The sequence below is a fragment of the Bos javanicus genome, chromosome 7 (genome assembly GCF_032452875.1).
Source record: "Bos javanicus breed banteng chromosome 7, ARS-OSU_banteng_1.0, whole genome shotgun sequence".
NCBI classification, from domain to species: Eukaryota; Metazoa; Chordata; class Mammalia; order Artiodactyla; family Bovidae; genus Bos; species Bos javanicus.
In genome coordinates, this window is record NC_083874.1 from 17,130,079 (window position 1) to 17,150,156 (window position 20,078).

At 42.5% G+C, this 20,078-nt stretch overlaps 1 protein-coding gene across 3 annotated transcripts in view; it reads right to left on the reverse strand.

The window, feature by feature from the left end:
• LOC133250780 (adhesion G protein-coupled receptor E3-like) overlaps positions 1-20,078 on the reverse strand; it is a 117,612-nt gene that overhangs the window by 72,747 nt on the left and 24,787 nt on the right. For 2 of the 3 annotated variants that reach the window (XM_061422422.1, XM_061422423.1), the window contains exons 12-18: positions 17,713-17,871; positions 15,934-16,128; positions 12,992-13,227; positions 11,185-11,251; positions 7,552-7,643; positions 6,143-6,323; positions 3,915-4,010 (exon numbers count right to left, since the gene is read on the reverse strand). In XM_061422422.1, coding sequence (XP_061278406.1) covers positions 3,915-4,010; positions 6,143-6,323; positions 7,552-7,643; positions 11,185-11,251; positions 12,992-13,227; positions 15,934-16,128; positions 17,713-17,871 — 1,026 coding nt within the window. Of the gene's footprint in view, positions 1-1,816; positions 2,683-3,914; positions 4,011-6,142; positions 6,324-7,551; positions 7,644-11,184; positions 11,252-12,991; positions 13,228-15,933; positions 16,129-17,712; positions 17,872-20,078 lie in introns of those variants that run through there. The other variant, XM_061422424.1, reaches the window with a different exon arrangement.

Consider the following 20,078-nt stretch of genomic DNA (forward strand, 5'->3'; position numbering starts at 1 on the left):
GAGTTTCACCAGGTTCTTCTCCCACAATATGCATTTTTGAGATAGGATGGCACGATGTCATCCCCGGCCATAAAACAATTGACATGAACTTTGGTTTGTCGAGCCATTAGAAGCCCAAGTTTTGAGAAAACAAAAGGTTAGTCTTAAGCAGAACTGATTTTGTCAACAGAGAAGGGGAAAAAGTCTGCCATTTGCAGTTTATTTCCTCCTGCCGCTTGGGGACCTCTGGCCTTCCTTCCTGTTACCCTCTCAATTCCACAAATAAGGGATATCATATGATATTTCTCCTTCTCTGTCTGACTTATTTCACTCAGTATGACAATCTCTAGACACATCCAGTTTGCTGCAAATACATGACTTCATTATTTTTACTGGGTGAGTAATATTCCATTATATATATGTACCACATCTTCTTTATTCACCCCTCTCTTGATGGACATTTAGGTTGCTTCCATGTCTTGGCTTCCATGTCTGCAGTTCATGGGGTAGCAAAGAGTCGGACACGACCAAGCAACTGAACAACAACATGTCTTGGCTATTGTAAACAGACCTTCGATGAACCCTGGGGTTCAAGGATCCTTTCTGATCATGTCCAGGAGTGGGATTACAGGATCCTAAGATAGCCCCAGAGGTTCCATCTTGTTCTTTCATTCGAAACATACTCCTCGGCCTTCTCATTGTGTTTCACTTTCTCCCTTTGCCCCTATGAAATTGGTTGAAACAGTAACCTTTCCCAGTCCTGAAGGCAAGTCCTTGTTGGGAGTGTCTGTATACTGTCTATGTGAGCCCATTTGCTTTAGTTGGGAATGGTTCTAAAGTGAGCTTGGAGTGGATCTTCCCCCTGGTACACTGGCAGCTGCTGCCTCAATGGGAGGTTGGGCTAGATTCAGAGGAGTTAGACTCAGAGCCAGATGTGAGCTGGGGCTTTTCCTAGACTCCATGAAATCATCATCCTAACTGTCTGATGCTTTTGAATTGTGGTACTGGAGAAGATGCTTGAGAGTCCCTTGGACAGCAAGGAGATACTGCATTATAACGTTTGCAAAGACAATATCTCTGCTGTCTCGTTAGGACCAAATCCACATTGCAGAGAGAGCTAAAAACAGAGCAGACGCTACCTAGGGGATGACACCATCCACAGTCTAGGAAAAATACTCACTTTGCTATACACTGGGGATTCCCTGGTGGCTTAGTGGGAAAGAATCTGCCTGCCAATTCAGGAGACATAGGTTTGATCCCTGGGTGGGGAAGATCCCCTGGAGAAGGAAATGGCAATCTACTCCAGTTTCTCGCCTGGGAAACCCCATGGACAGAGGAGCCTGGCAGACTACATTCCATGGGGTCACAGAGTCAGAAAGGACTGAGCGACTATAACAACAACAACAAAATCAATTATACTGAAGTTAAGAAAATGAAAATGATCTGAATGCATGTACCTGACAAAGACTCATATGCATCATACATGCTCAATTCCTGCAAACAACTCTTGAATGTTTAATGAGGGGTGACATGCAAATGAAAAAGAAACACAAGGAAAGGTGCTCAACATTTTAAAAACCACAATGAAATACCTCTGTCCCCCATGCAAATGGATAAAAGTCAAAGTACTGATAATACCAAGTGGTGCTCAGGAAGTGGAGGAAGTGAAACTCTTCAATATTCCTGGGTTATTGTAAACTATTGCAAACATTTTAGAGTTTTGTCAGTTTCTTTGAAAGTGGATCATTAACATATGACCTAGCAATTACAGCCAAGGTATTTACCCAAGAAAAATGAGACATGTGGCCACACACACACACACAAACACAAATATTATATTAGAATGATCATAGCATCTTTATTCATGGTAGAAAAATGGAAATAATTCAAATAGACATCAATAGGAACATAGATAAACAAATTGTGATATACAATAGTGTGAAATGGTATTAGCAATAAAAAGGCACAGACTAGCAACATATGCATGAAGTGGATGAATTCTAAAATCATGATGAGAGAAACATGGCAGACACCAGGCAGACACAGTGTATTATTCCATGTATAGGGGCTTTAAGAACTGACAGAATTAATCTGTTGCTATAGAAATCAGAATAATTGTTTCTGGGGTGGAAGACTGGGGATACATGATTGAAAGGATTACGTGGGAACTTCCAGGAATAATGCAAATACTCCATATCTTGATTTGATTGATATAGTTGATAGATGTACAAGCAGGAGATTTGGGTTCAAAACTGGGTTGGGAAGATTCCCTGGGAAAGGAAATGGCAATCCACTCTATTATTTCTTGCCTGGCAAATTCCATGGATGGCGGAGCCTGTGGGCTACAGTCCATGGGATTACAAAGAGTTGGACACAACTTAGAAACTAGACGACAACAACAAATACACGTATATACATTTGGAAACTCACCAGATTTAAGACCTACATGTCTCTGCGTAAAATACTTGAAAACACTATTCTTAATTATTTGCAAATAACACTGCAACACTACACAAAATATTATTCAACCTAAGCATACATTCTGCCAACAGTTCTCCTGTAGGATAAATCAGTTCTCATGGATGGTTGAGTCATATGGCTAATTCTTTCTCCAGGGTGATTGGGAGGATGACATGGAAGAACTTGTCACATTCAGACTGAAGTATTGCTTCTTTTCCCCGGGAAGTCGGGTGATTTCTCCACCTCCATGTGTGAATTTGTGGGAGAGACAGAAATATAATTAATGCTGAAATATTCCTGAAAGTAAGTTTCGAAATCATTTGATGGGAATTTCCTGACAAAAAGATGAGATTGATATTGAAGCATGGATCCCAGGGCAAGTCTGAGTGTTTTTCTTCCAGGCTTAATGTACTTAACTTTGTTTTTTGTATCTCAGAAAGTTGAAGATATGAAAGTAAGCATAAGTTGATGAAGTCTGGTCCCCTTAACTCACCCATGAGGAGACTGACCTCAAATTCACATCCAAATTAATTTCGGAAGTAGGTCTAAAACCAAGCTCTCATGCTCTTACATCTCACCTAAACTCGTCTTATTTATCCCTCCGTTCATTTTCCTTCATCATTATCAAGTAAAAGAAGAAAAGTGTTTCGTGATGTCTATCACTTTCTTCAAGTACTATTTTGCCTATGCCAACAGTCCTTAAATTATGTCTTCTTTTTTTAAAAAAACACCAGTGTTCTACAAAATGTAAAGACATTTTCTGCTGGAAAAAAAAATCCAGGCTAAAGATGTTTGGCAAGTCCCGAGTTCTGTGGCCTCTCTGAAGGTTTACAAAGCACAGGCCTGGTTAAGGCTCAGAGCCTACCAGCAGTGAAACCTGTTTGGCAACTTGTGGAACTCATGAACAAGGATATCTTAGTTACAGTATAACATAAATAAGAAAGAGTTTTATTCATGTTTTTGTAACTCCAAGGTTTGGACTCAGATTGCTGTTGTTATTTAGTGGCTAAATTGTGTCCAATTCTTTTGGGACCCCATGGACTATATAGCCTGCCAGGCTCCTGTGTCCATGGGATTTCCCAGGTGAGGACACTGGAGTGGTTTGCCATTTCCTTCTCCAGGGGATCTTCCTGAGCCAGGGATCTAATCCGCATCTCCTGCATTGGCAAGCAGGTTCTTTACCACTGAGCCACCAGGGAAGCCCTTGCACTTAGAAACCAATAATCCCAGAAAAACAAAATCTTTCACTGTGCAGATTATGTGTGGGTAAGTATGCTATTACCCCACCCTAGAGATGCTCAGTGTCAGATATTGCACAGTAAGCTGAGACAGAGATGCTAACAGGTTCCTGTGCCAAGAGTCAATGTGTGGTCCAGTCACACTATTGGGGGAGGGGCAGACCGAACTGCTGACCGGTTTGAAGAGAATAATTCAAATTAGGAAACAGCATGGACTAGGAGAGGAAATCATCTTACCATGTGGGTTTGGCTGGTAGAGCTGGAAAGGATGTAGCTGTCAGACTCTGTCTTTTTATTCATCCTCCTAAGCCACTTTACGTACTCATCTCTCACCTGAAAAAGATGGTAAACAAAAATCTTGCGTTTTAATGCTTTCTGGCTATATGCACAATGCTACCGAAAATAGTACTTTCCCCCATTTTTATTTGCAGATGGTCCGCGGAGGCCATATCAGATAGATTGATCTATGAGTGACTGTGTGTTAGTCGCTCAGTCATGTCCAGCTCTTTGTGACCCCATGTACTGTAGCCCACCAGGTTCCTCTGCCCATGGAATTCTTCAGGCAAGAATACCGGAGGGATTGCCATGCCCTTCTCCAGGGGGGTCTTCCCAGCACAGGGATCAACCCCAGGTCTCCTGCATTGCTGGCAGATTCTTTATCATCTGATCCGCCAGGGAGGCCCCTATGAGTGATTACAGAGATATTATTTGTGGATCAGCCTATGCATCTTTATGCTAATGATAACACAACATTTATATTATCCAAGAGCATGAGCAGTTTTCTGTAACCACTGAGAACTGCTTCCTCGTCTCAATGTTGTTGTTGATGTTCAATTGCTAAGTCTTATCCCACTCTTTGAGACCCCATGGACTGCAGCACACCAGGTTTCCCTGTCCTTCAGTATCTCCTGGGATTTGCTCAAACTTACATCCATTGAGTCGATGATGCCATCCAACTATCACATCCTCTGTTGCCCCTTTCTCCCCCTGCCCTCAGTCTTTCCCAGTATCACGGTCTTCCAATGAGCTGGCTCTTTGCGTCAGGTGCCAAAGTATTGGAGCTTCAGCTTCAGCATCAGTCCAATGTATATCAGTTCCAATGTATGTTCAGGGTTGATTTCCTTTAGAATTAACTGCTTTGATCTCCTTGCTGTCCAAGGGACTCTCAAGAGTCTTCTCCAGCACCACAGTTTGAAGTGTTAATTCTTCAGCGCTCAGCCTTCTTTATGGTTCAACTCTTACATTTATACCTGACTACATGTCTCTCTGAGATCCATACAACCCCACTGGAGTGAAACCTAGCAATATCTATCTATTTATCAAGTCAGAATGCAGTGCAAAATCACTGCTTAAAAAGTTTATGTGGTATTATACATGTTTCAATGCCATTCTCCCAAATCATCCCACCCTCTCCCTCTCCCACAGAGTCCAAAAGACTGTTCTATACATCTGTGTCTCTTTTGCTGTCTCACATACAAGGTTATCGTTACCAGGTTTGATGCAGGATACAGGATGCTTGGGGCTGGTGCGCTGGGATGACCCAGAGGGATGGTACGGGGAGAGAGGCGGGAGGGGGGTTCAGGATGGGGAGCACGTGTACACCCGTGGTGGATTCATGTTGATGTATGGCAAAACCAATACAATATTGTAAAGTAATTAGCCTCCAATTAAAATAAATAAATTTAAATTAAAAAAAAAAGTTTATGTGGTCTGGCCAATGCTGGCACCTGGATCATCACTACCACCCTATTCTTCTACACTCAGAGCACTGCCCTCACTATACATCTTTGAGTTCTGGGACTGGCAAGGGTTTCCACATCAGCTTTACTGCCCTTCTTTGGCTGGTTGTCTCCTACCCACCTTAAGCCCCTCACCGTCAAGTCTAAAGAAGCCCTACTTGGTAGTTTAATATCTCCCTAACAATTTTCCCCAAGGTGAAAATCACAGTTGGTTATTCATGTCTAATTATGTTGTTTCCCATTTCTGATTTCTTCACTGTTCAGAAAGCAGCCCCTGGATCCCCCAGAGCCAAGCAAGTAATAATCATTAACATACAATATGAATAGTAAGAAATGGAAACCACTGTCCCCCAAACTTTAGTTTTGCTGCTGTTAGACCCCATATTCATGATCTGAGAAGAATGGGGCCACTACCATCCAATACTCATTACAGATTCATGAGTTGGGAAACTGGAAAATTGGAAAACGGAGACTTGAATGCCCAAAGGAGAATCAAGATGGCGGAGTGGTAGGATTTGGAACTCACCTCATCCTACAGATACATAAAAAATGTTTCTACAAACAGGGGCTTGAACTCCCAGACTCAGTGGAGAATGGTAGGCTTGGGGAAAATGGGAACACACCATCAGGCAGGAGGGCATCATGTGGGAGAGAAGGGCTAGCCAGGTAAACGCATGAGAGGACCCCAGCTGGGAGCTGGGAAGAAGACAGGATGGGTCCTGTTACCTGCTGGTTGAGGACGCAGTGGACCAGGAAGATGTAGACTCCCTGCAGGACGTTGGTGATGGTGAACGCATAGGCGACGATGGATCTGATGGGTTCCTTTATCAGTTCAGTGAGAAAGAAGCCAAGGCACCAGGAACAGCCCAAGAGGAAGAGCTGAGCAATGGCTTTAAACGTCAGCATCCTGTTAATACCAAGAAGGAGAGTCACCAACTCACCACCTTCTCTCTTGAATAGTATATTGTCCTGTCTTCAGGCCCCATCTGCCTTCCTCTCCAGTTGTTATTTAGTTGCTAAGTCATACCTGACTCTTTGAAACCCCATGGACTGTAGCCTCCAGGCTCCTCCGTCTATGGGATTTTCCAGGCAAGAATACTGGAGTGGGTTGCCATTTCCTTCTCCAGGGGATCTTCCCAGCCCAGGGATTGAGCCTAGATCTCCTGTATTGGCAGGAAGATTCTTTACTACTGAGCCACCTGGGAAGCCTATTCTCTCCAGTTCCTGGTGAAATTTTCTCAAGCCAAGATGGACTTGGAGAAACTGTGGTTGTGATGCAATATTTGGAAGTAATGCTATCATTTTCATTGTAAAAACTTTAATAGATGAACATGAGTTTATTCCATGGGTGTTTTCCTCTAATATGAATGTTTATAACTGGAATGATAATTTGTGGTGGTGGTGGTTGTTAGTTGCTAAGTTGTGTCCAACTCTTGTGACCCAATGGACTGTAGCCCGCCAGGCTCCTGTGTCCATGGGATTTCCCAGGCAAGTGTGGTATTTTACCACTACTTATTTTGATGCAGCAGAATACACATAACACAAAATTTACTACAACTATATTTAAACATACAGTTCATAGGCATTAAATACATTCACATTGTTGTACTACCAGCAACACTATCTTTCTACTGAGCTTTTTTTTCACCCTGAAAAACTGAAACTGTATCCATTAAACAATAAGAACCCATTTCTTCATACTCTCATCTCTTGGCAACATCAATTCTACTTTCTGTTTCTATGAATCTTCTCATTAATTTCAAGGTTTCAAATGCATATGATTTTAAGGGTGATTCTCATTTGACAGTGGTTCCTAACAGGGTAGGCAACTCTCTACAGATGACTGTTTAGGGGCTTCCCAGGAGACTCAGTAGGTAAACAATCTGCCTGCTGATGCAGGAGATGTGGATTTGATCCCTGGGTTGGGAAGATTCCCTGGAGGAGGAAATAGCAACCCACTTCAGTATTCTTGTCTGGGAAATCCCATGGATAGAGGAGCCTGGTGGGCTACTGTCCATGAGGTTGCAAAGCGTTGGGCACCACTTAGTAACTGAGCATGCATGCATGCTTGAAAAAGCAATCCTTTAGGACTACAACCGATGCTAAGCCCATTAAACTGTCTAAACCCGTTTTACCTTGTGTTTTGTATCTTGGACACATCTTTATTGAGGGAAGAAAGTCGGTCTCTCAAAATCCACAGGGTTATCAAATAAAAGATTAAGTTTATCTGAAAGAAAAAAAATAAGATGCTAATTGTGGACCAATATACAGAGTCAGGTTTTTTTTATGATGGCCATTCTGACCCGTGTGAGGTAAACTACTCATTGTAGTTTTGATCTGCATTTCTCTAATAGTTCATGATGTTGAGCGTCTTTTCATGTGTCTCTTGGCCATCTGTGTGTCTTCTTTGGAGAAATGTCTACATAGGTCTTCTGCCCATTTTTTGATTGGGTGTGTTTCTTCTCATATTGAGTTTCATGAGCTGTTTGTAAATTTTAGAAATTCATTCCTTGTAAGTTGCTTTGTTTGCCAATATTTTCTCCCATTCTGATGGCTGTCGTTTCATCTCATGTATGTGTACTGCCATGTGTGAAGATACCATGTGTAGAGAGCTACAGATAGCTAGTGGGAACCTGCTGTAGAGTGCAGGGAGCTTAGCTGGGTGTTCTGTGATGACCTAGAGGGGTGAGATGGGGGTGGGTGGGAAGGAGGGTGGGAAGGAGAGAGGGGATATATGTGATGGCTCAGAAAGTAAAGAATCTGCCTTCAGTGTGGGAAACCAGGGTTCAATCCCTGGGTCAGGAAGATCCCTTGGAGAAGGGAATGCCAACTCATTCCAGTAACCTTGCCTGGAGAATTCCATGGACAGAAGAGCCTAGTGGGCTATGGCCCATGGAGTCGCAAAGAGTTGGACATGGCTGAGTGACTAACATGCTACATGCTGTAGCTAATGCACTTTGTTGTGCAACATTGCAAGGCAACTATTCCCTAAGAAAGAAATAGAGAGTCAAACTAGAAAGCACTGAAGATCATGGGAAAAGGTATGAGATTTTATAGTTAGAATATGTTGAAACTTGGGGACTTCCCTGGCGGTCCCGTGGTTAAGACTCCATGCTTCCAATACAGGGGACGCAGGTTCCATCCCTGGTCAGGAACTAGGATCCCACATGCCTCATAGCACAGCCAAAAAGTTAAAAAATATATATGTTGAAATTCCTTTGGAGCAGACTGGGGATACTTGTACAATACCACCAAGGAGCTCCTGAAAGGCCACAGAAGAACATGCGTGGGTGGTCAGGTGGCACAAACGCAGTGCAACGTGGTGTCTCCACCAACGCCTTTCCTTGCACACACGGGCCATGGACAGGTACTTTCCAGGCTCATTTCAGATAGTCTGGGGCATGTGGCTGAATTCTAGCGGATGAGATGTTGGTCGCAGTGACATATGCCTGAATCCTACACAGTCTTCAACTCTCTTCCCCTCCAGCAACAACCAACAAGGTCATATGTCAAAATAATTGAATCATAAAAGAGAAGCTGAGGACTTCCCTGGTGCCACAGGGGCTAACAACCTGCCTGCCAACGCAGGAGATACGAGTTCAATTCCTGGTCTGGGAAGATCCCACATGCCTTGGAACAACTAACTTCATGTGCCAGAACTAGTGAGTCCATGTGCTGTGACTTCTGAAGCCCTCATGCCTAGAGCCTGTGCTCCACGACAAGAGAAGGCAATGGCACCCCACTCCGATACCATACATACTTAATATATATTTGTTGAATAAACAAATGAGTGGGTGTATAAAAATATAATTGTGAATATGATAGAATTATGTGATTTGGAAGTGATTTCACCAAGTGTTCTTAAATCTTCTTCAGTTTTTATGTTTGTTCGACTCAGGATATAGTCTGATGATTAGTCAGTATGGTATGCTAGATATTAGAGATACAAGGATGATTTCTTCTCTATTCATCAGCATTTAAATGTGCTCAAAATTTTTTTCCTTAAAAATTTTTTAAATTTTATTATTTAAAAATTAATTTATTTATTTTAATTGGAGGCTAATTACTGTACAATATTGTGGTGGTTTTTGCCATATATCAACATGAATCAGCCATGGGTGCACATGTGTACCCCCATCCTTAAGCCCCCTCCCAGCTCCCTCCCCACGCCATCCCTTCTGGACTGTTCCAGAGCACCGGTTTTGAGTGCCCTGCTTCTTGCATCACGCTTGCACTGGTCATCTATTTCACATGTGGTAATATACATGTTTCAATGCTATTCTCTCAAATCATCCCCCTCTCTCCTTCTCCCACATAGTCCAAACATCTGTTCTTTACAACTGTGTCTCTTTTGCTCCCTTGCATATAGGGTTGTCATTACTGTTTTCTAAATTCCATATATATGCGTTAATATACTGTATTGGTGCTTTTCTTTCTGACTTACTTCACTCTGTATGATAGGCTCCAGTTTCATCCACTTGTTAGAACTGACTCAAATGCATTATTTTTTATAGCTGAGTAATATTCCATTGTGTATATGTACCACAACTTCCTTATCCATTTGTCTGCCAATGGATATCTAGGTTGCTTCCATGTCTGAGCTACTGTAAACAGTGCTGCAATGAACACTGGGGTACATGTGCCTCTTTTGACTCTGGTTTCCTTGGTGTGTATGCCCAGCAGTGGGATTGCTGAGTTGTATGGCAGTTCTATTTCCAGTTTTTTTTAAGGAACCTCTACACTGTTCTCCACAGTGGCTGTGCTAGTTTGCATTCCCACCAACAGTTTAAGAGGGTTTCCTTTTCTCCACACCCTCTCCAGCGTTTATTGTTTGTAGACTTTTTGATGGCAAAAATATGCTCAAAAAATTTAAATAAAGACATATGCTCAAACATCTGCTATTAAAAGGAAACAAATGAATGTTAAAATAGTACTTAGATTGCCCTCCTACACTGTTGGTAGGAATGTAAATTGGTAAAACCGGGATGGAGATCAGTATGGAGATTCTTTAAAAAAGTAAAACTAGAACTACTATATGATTCAGCAATCCCACTCCTGAGCATGTACCCAGAGAAAGCCATACTTCGAAAAGATACATGTTCCCCAGTGTTCATGCAGCTCTATTTATAGTATGCAAGACATGGAAGCAACCTAAATGTCCATCAGCAGAGGCATGGATAAAGAAGATGTGGTACATATATACAATGGAATATTATTCAGTCATAAAAAGAATGAAATAATGCCATTTGCAGCAACATGGTTGCAACTAGAGATTATCATACTAAGTGAAGTTAAGTCAGAGAAAGATAAATATATTATGTTCTTGCTTATATGTGGGATCTAAAAACAATACACAAATGAATTTAAATACAAAAGAGAAATAGACCGACAAACAGAAAACAAACTATCGTTACCAAAGGGGAAGTGGAGAGAAGGATAAATTAGTTGGTCGGAATTAACATATGTACATTACTATATATGAACAGATAAACAATACCGGCCTACTGTATAGCATAGGGAACTATATTGAATACCTTGATATATATATATAATATACTTTTTCCTTTTACTTTCCATTATATATATGGCTGAATCTCTTCACTGTACTCCTGAAACTAACACAACATTGTAAATCAGCTGTATTGCAATAAAAAATAAAAAATAGTACCTCTTTTGACCTTCAAATTAAGTTGAATACTACATACCACACACACATACTCTATACACACATGGCACCTGAGGCAGACACACGCACACTACAAACCTACCAAGATGACGGCTGATACGGGTCCTAAGAAACTCAAGATAAACCCTTTCTCTATGTTGATCCAGCAACTGAAAAACAGAAAGCAACAGTGGCAGCATTTTGAAAGGTAATGGAATACAACACATGATCTGCAATAGAGAATATTTATATAGGACTTCTTGGGCTTCCCAGTGGCTCACTGGTAAAGAATCCACATGCAATGCAGGAGATGAAGGAGACTTGGGTTTGATCCCTGGGCGGGGAAGAGGCCCTGGAGAATGGTATGGCAACCCACTCCAGTATTCTAGAGAAACCCATGGACAGAGGAGCCTGTGGGCTACAGTCCATAGGGTCACAAAGAGTTGGATACAACTGAAGCGACTGAGCATGCATATAGCATTTACATGTGTCAGGTACCATTCTAATACTTGGAAGTAGATAGTATTACTCTCTTTATTTTACAGGTGAGAAAACCTAGGAAAGAATTTAACTGTCTCCAGAGTCACCAGGCTAGTAAGTGAGGAAACTTGAAAACTGGAATCAGGTAATCAAGTCTAGAATTCATGCTCCTTCAAGTTTATGGAAGCATTTGGTTATGACAGCAAAAATTTGTAAAGAATTTCAGATGTCTATCACTTAGAGATTAATTTTATAAAGATGGTAAGAATATACAATGTAATACATTGAATGATGATGTGTATCTGTAGTAATGTGGAAAAGGTCCACTATATATTATTAAGGGAATAAACAAATTACATGCAGTACCTTTATCATGATCCCGTTTTTTATAAAAAAAATATACATTTACATGTATATTATATATATATTGGGCTTCCCTGATAGCTCAGTTGGTAAAGAATCTACCTGCAATGCAAGAGACCCTGGTTCCTGATTCTTGAGCCAGGAAGATCCCCTGGAGAAGGAATAGGCCACCCACTCAAGTGTTCTTGGGCTTCCCTGTGGTTCAGCTGGTAAAGAATCTGCCTGCAATGTGGGAGGTCTAGGTTTGATCCCTGAGTTGGGAAGATCCCCTGGAGAAGGGAAAGGCTACCCACTCCAGTATTCTGGTCTGGAGAGTATTAAGGGAATAAACAAATTACATGCAGTATCTTTATCATGATCCCATTTTTATAAAAGTATATATTTATATGTATATATATGTAAGGGGCTTCTCAAGTGGTACAGTTGGTAAAGAATCCACCTGCCAAAGTAGGAGACACTGGAGACATGGGTTCAAACTCTAAGTCGGGAAGATACTTTGGAGTAGCAAATGGCAATCCACTCCAGTATTCTTGCCTGGAAAATTCCATGGACAGAGGAGCCTAGTGGGCCACAGTCCATGGGGTTGCAGAGTCAGATGTGACTGAATGACTAACACATACTGGGCTTAGTGGTATTACAGAGGTTCTTTATTAGAATATTATTTTTTATAAAACCAGTTATTACTTTCAGTAATAGAAGTATTAAAGATCTATAAACATGTGACATTTATAAATGTAGACATTTATATAAAAAATAAAAATTCATGCTCCTTCCAGTTTACTGTCCGTGTTACTTTACACTAGTCGTTCACCTTTTTCTCTGAACCTCAGTTTGCTTAGTATACAAAATGGGAACAATTGGACCACTTTCCTCTAGGGTTGTTTTGATAGACATGAGAAATGGTGTATATGAAACACTTCGCCCCAGGGGCTGGAGAAATAAATGTTCAGCATCTTTGTTCTCAGCCTGAGTCGTGACCTACTCCACCCTTCCTTCCACCCTCAGTTTCCCAGGGAGACACGTGTGTACCCACGTCCCCGACAGCACATTTTCAGCACCGGACTCACTGCTTAGTGGTGCCATATCCTTGGGGGTTGATCGCTGCAGACACAGCCACAATCACCGCTGGGACCCCGTAGCCTACAGGGTACATGAACCTCTTCTTGAATCTGCCTGCGCTGGTGTAGTTGGCCACCCTGAGGTTCCTGACAGTGAGGAAGAGGTGCAGCCCTTCGAGGAACATCCAGGTGAAGGCGGCCAAGTAGAGGTAATGCAGTCCACCGGCGACGACCTTGCACAGCACCTGGGGGGAGAGGGGGCACTGGAGTGGTCCTGGGTGCAATGACCTCACCATCTGCTCTTCACCAGGGTTGTCTCCGGGTAACTTTGGTGAGAGATGCTCCTTAGCCTTCTTCACATGTCCTTCTTCTCTTTAGAGCCATGTCTCCAAACAGATGGATGGTCCCCCTTGTCTATTCCCATGCCTTGGCAGGGTGTCACTTGGGCCACCCAAGAAAAACTGAAAATGTATCATGTTTAAAGTTGAATGGGGGACTTCCCTTGTGGTCCAGGGCTTAAAATCCATCTGCCAATGCAGGGGACACAGGTTTGATCTCTTGTCTGGCAAGATTCCACATGCCATGGGGCAACTAAGCCCAAACACCACAACTACGGAAAACCGAGAGCCCTGCTCTCGGTCAAAGCGGTCAAAGCGCATGCTCTGAAACAAGAGACGCAATCACAGTGAGAAGTCCGTGTACTGCAAGGAGTAGCCCCCACTTACTGCACCTAGCGAAAGCTCGCAGCAATGAAGACCTAGCACAGCCAAAAATAGCTAACTAGGTAAAGTTCAAAGAGATCTTTGTCCATCTTAAAATGGAAGATGACAATATTCAAAGTGTGTTAAGGACTGCAGAAATCAGATAGACCTTTGCCTGTTGGCTAATGGATGCTAGACTTCTCTGAGTCGGATGAAGCTGGTCCTGGCCAGGGCTGTCTCCATCCCAAGAACCCTTAACCACCTCCCTGCCCCCTTTCCCCTTCTGAGGATGAAATTAATCCCCGTAGAAAGCTTATGGCCTGCTTGTCCTGCCATGATCACTGTCTCTTCCATCTTGATCACTACCCAGAACTGAAGTCACTCTGGTCTGTGTGGCATATATGTTGGGTACATGAATGAGTGAGTGAATGAGTGACTCCTCCAATATGCTTATCTGCATAAAGCCCCATAGTTTTCTCTTTTGATCCAACAGCTCCTGGTTTCCTCCACTATGAAAGCATCTGCTCTGAATGACCTTTTCTGTAGTAAGCAAACCCTCCCCCCTCCTTCTTCATATTCACTGAATGTTCCCTGCATGTCTTTAGGACCACTGGAACTTGAAAAAGTCAATTTTTCCCCTCTCTTTAGGTTGCACAATGCAGCATGTGGAATCTTAGTTACTTGACCAGGGATCAAACCCACGCTCCCTGCATTGGAAGTGTGGAGTTTAACCACTGGGCCACCAGGGAAATGATTGCCCCCACCCCATGTCTTTGATTAAAGTATAACCTAGCTTTTGTTTGAGGACACTGCTTCCCACACATTTGAAGAGAACAGTGACCGCTGTCCATTGTCTGAGGGGAATTGGGTTTCCTCGACACTGCTCATGATCTCTCCTGGACCATTGACTCTCTTTTCATGATGAATAAAACCCTCTTTTCTTAGGAATCATGTCCTGAGTCTTTCTAGCAACCTCTCAATCTTTGCAAAACTCCATTCACTTCCTGGTTTCTACCTCTCACTCCTTGGAGATGCTGTTGCATGAAACACATGTTTGATATCAAACCTGCTAGCTTGGAATCATAAATCAGTGACCCTCAAGACCCAGCTCCACTGTGCATCGTTCATTCAGTCTGTAAGTTTTTAAATTGACTGTTAACTGGGGAAGGGACATGAAGAAAACTCTGAGTTTTGGGCATGTTCTAGATCTTGATCAGGGTGACAGTTTTATATCTCTGTCTCTATATTTGGGCTTCCTTGGTGGCTCAGAGGTAAAGAACCCACCTGCCAATGCAGGAGATATGGGTTTGATCCCTGTGTTGGGAAGATCCCCTGGAGGAGGAAATGGCAACCTACTCCAGTATTCTTGCCTGGGAAATCCCATGGACAGAAGAGCCTGGCGGACTATGGTTCATGGGCTTGCAGAAGTGTCAGACACAACTTAGTGACTAAACAACAACATATCTATATCTATTATAGACATAGGTAATACCAAGTTCCTCTGTCTATGGAATTTCCCAACAACATATCTAATGTACTATCTATCCAGGAGAAAGGAGGATTCCTGCCTTCTGGAACAACATGGATGAACCTTGAGCTATGCTCAGGAGATTGTCAGACAGAGACAAGTACTGTATAATCTTTTATTCGTGGAATTGAAAAATCTCAGATTCATGAAAAAAGAAAAGAGTGAAAACCTGATTGCCAGGAGACAGAGGTAGGGGTTGGGATGATAAGGCTGATGTAATTTGTGGATATGAATGTGTAATAAGTAATAAATTACCCAAAGGAATACACAGTTCCATGAATATACTGAAAGCCACTGACATGTACCTTTAAAAAGGGCAAACTATATATGTATGAATTATGCTATTGATACTATGTATAAAATAGGTAACTAATGAGAGCTTACTGTACATCACAGGGAACTCTCCTTAATGCACTCTGGTGACCTGAATGAGAAGGAAGCCCCAAAGGGGAGGGAGATATGTGTATGTGTGTGACTGACTCATTTTGCTGTACAGCAGGAACTAGCACTACCTTGTAAAGCAACCATACACCAATAAAAATTAAAGAAAAAGGTGTTTAAAAAAAAAGAAGGGAATTCCCTGGCAGTCCAGTTTAGGAATTGGCACTTTCACTGTTGTGGGCTTAGGTTCAATCTTTTGTTGGGGAACTAACATCCTACAAGTCATGTAGCCTGGCCAAAATAAAAAATAAGTAAGAAAGGGTTTTGGCTAATTCTCCTACCTCGGGCTCTGTCCGTTTGATGCCTGTGAGGAAGAGGAGGTAGGCCAGGAAGAGGCAGATGGAGAGCTGCAGGTGGAGGGAGGTGCTGACGTTCTGGATGGATCGACACAGGAGGAAGGTGAGGGCCGCCAGGAAGAGGCAGAGCAGAGAGAGGCTCAGCCCCACGTAGGTGATCACGGTCAGCACGGGGTCCTCCTAGACGCAGCAGGAGAAAAGAGATCCCAACTGGTTTTTGTTTTGGACACTGTGGTTCCCAATAACCCGGGTCTTAGAACCCTCAATGCATGGTGTTAATTAATCCTCGTGAGAAACTGAACAGATCAATAGTGGCCAAGCCGAACTTCCCTCGTAGTCCATTGGTGAAGAACTGGCCTACCAGTGCAGGGGACAAGTGTTCCATGCCTGGTTTGAGAAGGTCCCACATGCTGTGGGGCAGCTAAGCCCGTGTGCCACAAGTACTGAGCCCACCTGCTGCAACTCCTGAGCCTGTGTGCTGCAACTAGTGGAGCCCATGTGCCCTAGAGCCCATTGCTGGGCTCCTCTGCAAGAGAAGCGGCCACAATGAGAAGCCTGGGCACTGCAACTAGAGAGTATCCCTGGCTTGCCACAAATACAGAAAGCCCATGTGCAGCAGTGAAGACCCAGGCAGCTGAAAGTAAATAATTAATTTTTAAAAAAGATTAGACAATCACAATGAAACATGACTCTCACCCCAACAGTAAGAAAATGATAATCGACAAAATTGTAACTTTTCTTGATCTCATTGGAGAGCCAAGTTTGCACAGCAAAGAGGCAACATTAACTCAAGTTCTTCCCAAAAGAGATGAGACAGAACGATTTCAATTTTGACAGAGCACAGAAGGAACACATGGTTGCTACAGGACTGCATGTGAAGAAATCCACCAGAAATTCTAAAGGCTGAATGCAGTGGTTTTGGATGACTAGGTTTCCCAGATATAAGGGTTGTTTCACTCACAAGTTCTACCCCATGAAAACATGAAAAAAGGCTCCATGCCACTAGTCATCAGTATACATCATGTATACATTAAAGCCACAATGAGATACCACTATACACCTCCTAAAAGGGTTGTATATTTTTAACATGAAAAAGAGAAATTTATATTAATGCATGTATAGAAAGGGTTAGTCACTCAGTCATGTCTACCTCTTTGCGACCCCATGGACCATAGCTGGCCAGGCTCTTCTGTCCAAGGGCTTCTCCAGGCAAGAATACTGGAGTGGGTTACCATTTCCTTCTCCAGAGGAATCTTCCTGAAAAACAGTACTGATGAACCTATTTGCAGTGTGGGAATAGAGACTCAGATATAGAGAAAGGACTTGTGTTCACAGAGGGGAAAGGAGAGGGCAGGGCAGGTGAGAGAGCAGCACTGGAGCGTATGCACTGTGGCTTCTCAGGTAGCACTGAAACAAGTGCACTACCATGTGTGAAAGAAAAGCTAGCTGGAAGATGCTCAATAGCACAGGGAGTTCCGCTTGGTACTCTGTGATGACCTAACAGGGTGGGATGGGGGTTGGGTGGGATGGGGGTTAGGTAAGAGGGAGACTCAAAAGAGAAGGGAATGTTGGTGTACGGCAGAAACTAACACAGCATTGTAAAGCATTATCCTTGAATTCTAAAAAATGAAAAGAAAGAGAGGAAGATACATAGCTGTTCCTCTGCTAATGCTTTTTCATCTTCTTTCTGAAGATCCCTGCCTCCCACCAGCACCACCCTGCAGCAGAGCTGACTTTCAGCGGCATGTGTGTTTACACACGTACCTTCAGCTCGACCGAGGCCATGAGGACCGCAAAGGTGGACAGATGGCTGCAACTGCATACAGTTCGAGTTCCGTCAGACAAGATCACGTGGCACCCTTCATTAGACCAGACCAGCTCGTCCCAGTAGACACAAAGAGACTTTCTGCTTTCCCCTACCATCTGGAAAGAAAATTGCTCTTCATGAGACACTATCATTTAAAATCTGAAGTTTTCCACACATACATGCACACACACACACATGCATGCATGCTTACACACAACGAAATACTATTCAACCATAAAAAATGAAATGATGCCATTTGCAACACAGATAGGCCGAAAGGATATTATGCTTGGCAAAATGTCAGGTAGATAAAGACAAATACTTACATTATTTCCTATATGTGGAATCTAAAAAATAAAATGAATGGAATATAGAAAACAGAAACAAACTCACAGACATAAAAAACAAACTTATGATGACCAAAGGGGATAAGGAAGAGGGGAGAGACAAATTAGGACTATGGGATTAACAGATACAAACTCATATCAATAAAAGAGATAAGCACCTACAATTTACTATATAGCAGAGGAAACTATCCCTATTATTTTGTAATAACCTATAATGGAATATAATATGCAAAAATACTGAATTACCATATTGTATGAATGCATGCATGCTTAGTTGTGTCCAACCAGGATCCTCTGTCCATGGAATTTTCTGGGCAAGAATACTGGAATGAGTTACCTTTTCCTCCTCCAGGGAATCTTCTCGACCCAGGGATCAAACCCGAGCCTCCTTTGTCTTCTGCACTCGCAGGCAGATTTTTTACCACTGAGTCACCTGGGAAGCCCACTATATTGTATACTTGAAACCAACACAGCATTCTAAATCAACTATACTCCAATAAAGTTTGTTATGTTAAAGTTTTTGGTTTTTAATTTTTGATATAATTTAAATGTTACTTTCCATTTACAATAATCGCAAAATTTTGTTTACACAGAAACAGACTCATAGACATAGAGAACATACTTGTGGTTGCCGAGGGTGGAGCGGGTGGGGAGGGAGAGGGATGGACTGGGAGTTTGGCATTTGTAGATTCAAACTATACATTTACAATGTAGAAACAACAAGGTCCTACTATATAGCATGGGGAAGTATATTAAATATCTTGTGAGGACAATTTTTAATGTGTTTTAAAAATCATGGAATTCAGTTTTTCCTTTTGTATGGTTTTACTGAGGTATAATTGATACACAAAGGTAAAAAATCCGCCTGCTAATGCAGGAGATGCAAGAGACAGGGATTCAATCCCTGGGTTGGGAAGACTCCCTGAGGGTAGAAAATGGCAACCCAATCCAGTGTTCTTGCCTGGACAATCCCATGGACAGAGGAGCCTGGCGGGCTACAGTCCATGGGGCCGTAAGAGTCAGACACGACTGAACACAACATACTACATGAAACGTGACGAATTGGGATATATGTACACCTGTGACACCATCACCACCATCAAAGCAACAAAACAAATCCAACACTTCCTGAAGTTTCCTGCGTCCCTTTGTTTCTGCTTTTTGTGGTAAGAACACTGACTATGAGATCTACCCTCTTAACAAAATTTGAAGGGCATGATACCATATGTACTATGGGCTTTGTTATACAAAGTATCTTTTACTTAGAACTGGAAGACCAGAGAATGTATTTTCAAATCCTTCTTCAATTAATCAGAGGCTCAAGTTTCAATTCTGGGGTCAGAAATGAAATCCTAATATTAAAAAAAAAAAACTTTCATCTGACTTTAAAAAAGTTTTTTTCTTTATTTTTGGCTGTGCTGGGTCTTCGTTGCTGGGCACTGTTTTCTCTAGTTTCAGAGAGCAGGGCCTGCTCGCTAGCTGTGGTGCACAGGCTTCTCACTGTGATGGCTGGCTTCTCTTGTTGCTGAGCATGGGCTCCAGGGCACGTGGGCTTCAGCCGTTGCGACACATGGCTCATCATTGCAGCTCGAGGGCTCTAGAGCGCAGAATAGTCGTGGCACACAAGCTTAGTTACCCTGAGGCACGTGGGATCTTCCCAGACCAGGGTTCAAACCCACGTCTCCTGTATTGGCAGGTGAATTATTTGCCAAGGAGCCACCAGGGAAGCTCTCATCTGTATTTTAATTTTTTAAGTTGAGTCGTTTATTTTTTCCAGCTTTATTGAGGAATACTTGACAAATATAACTGTACATACTTAAAGTACATGACTTGATGATTTTACTTTAAAGATCTTACTGTGAACATCTTGGGCTTCCCTGGTGGCTCAGTGGTAAAGAATCTGCCTGGCAGTGCAGGAGACACTGACTCGATCTCTGGGTTGGGAGGAATCCCCTGAAGGAGAAAATGCCAACCCA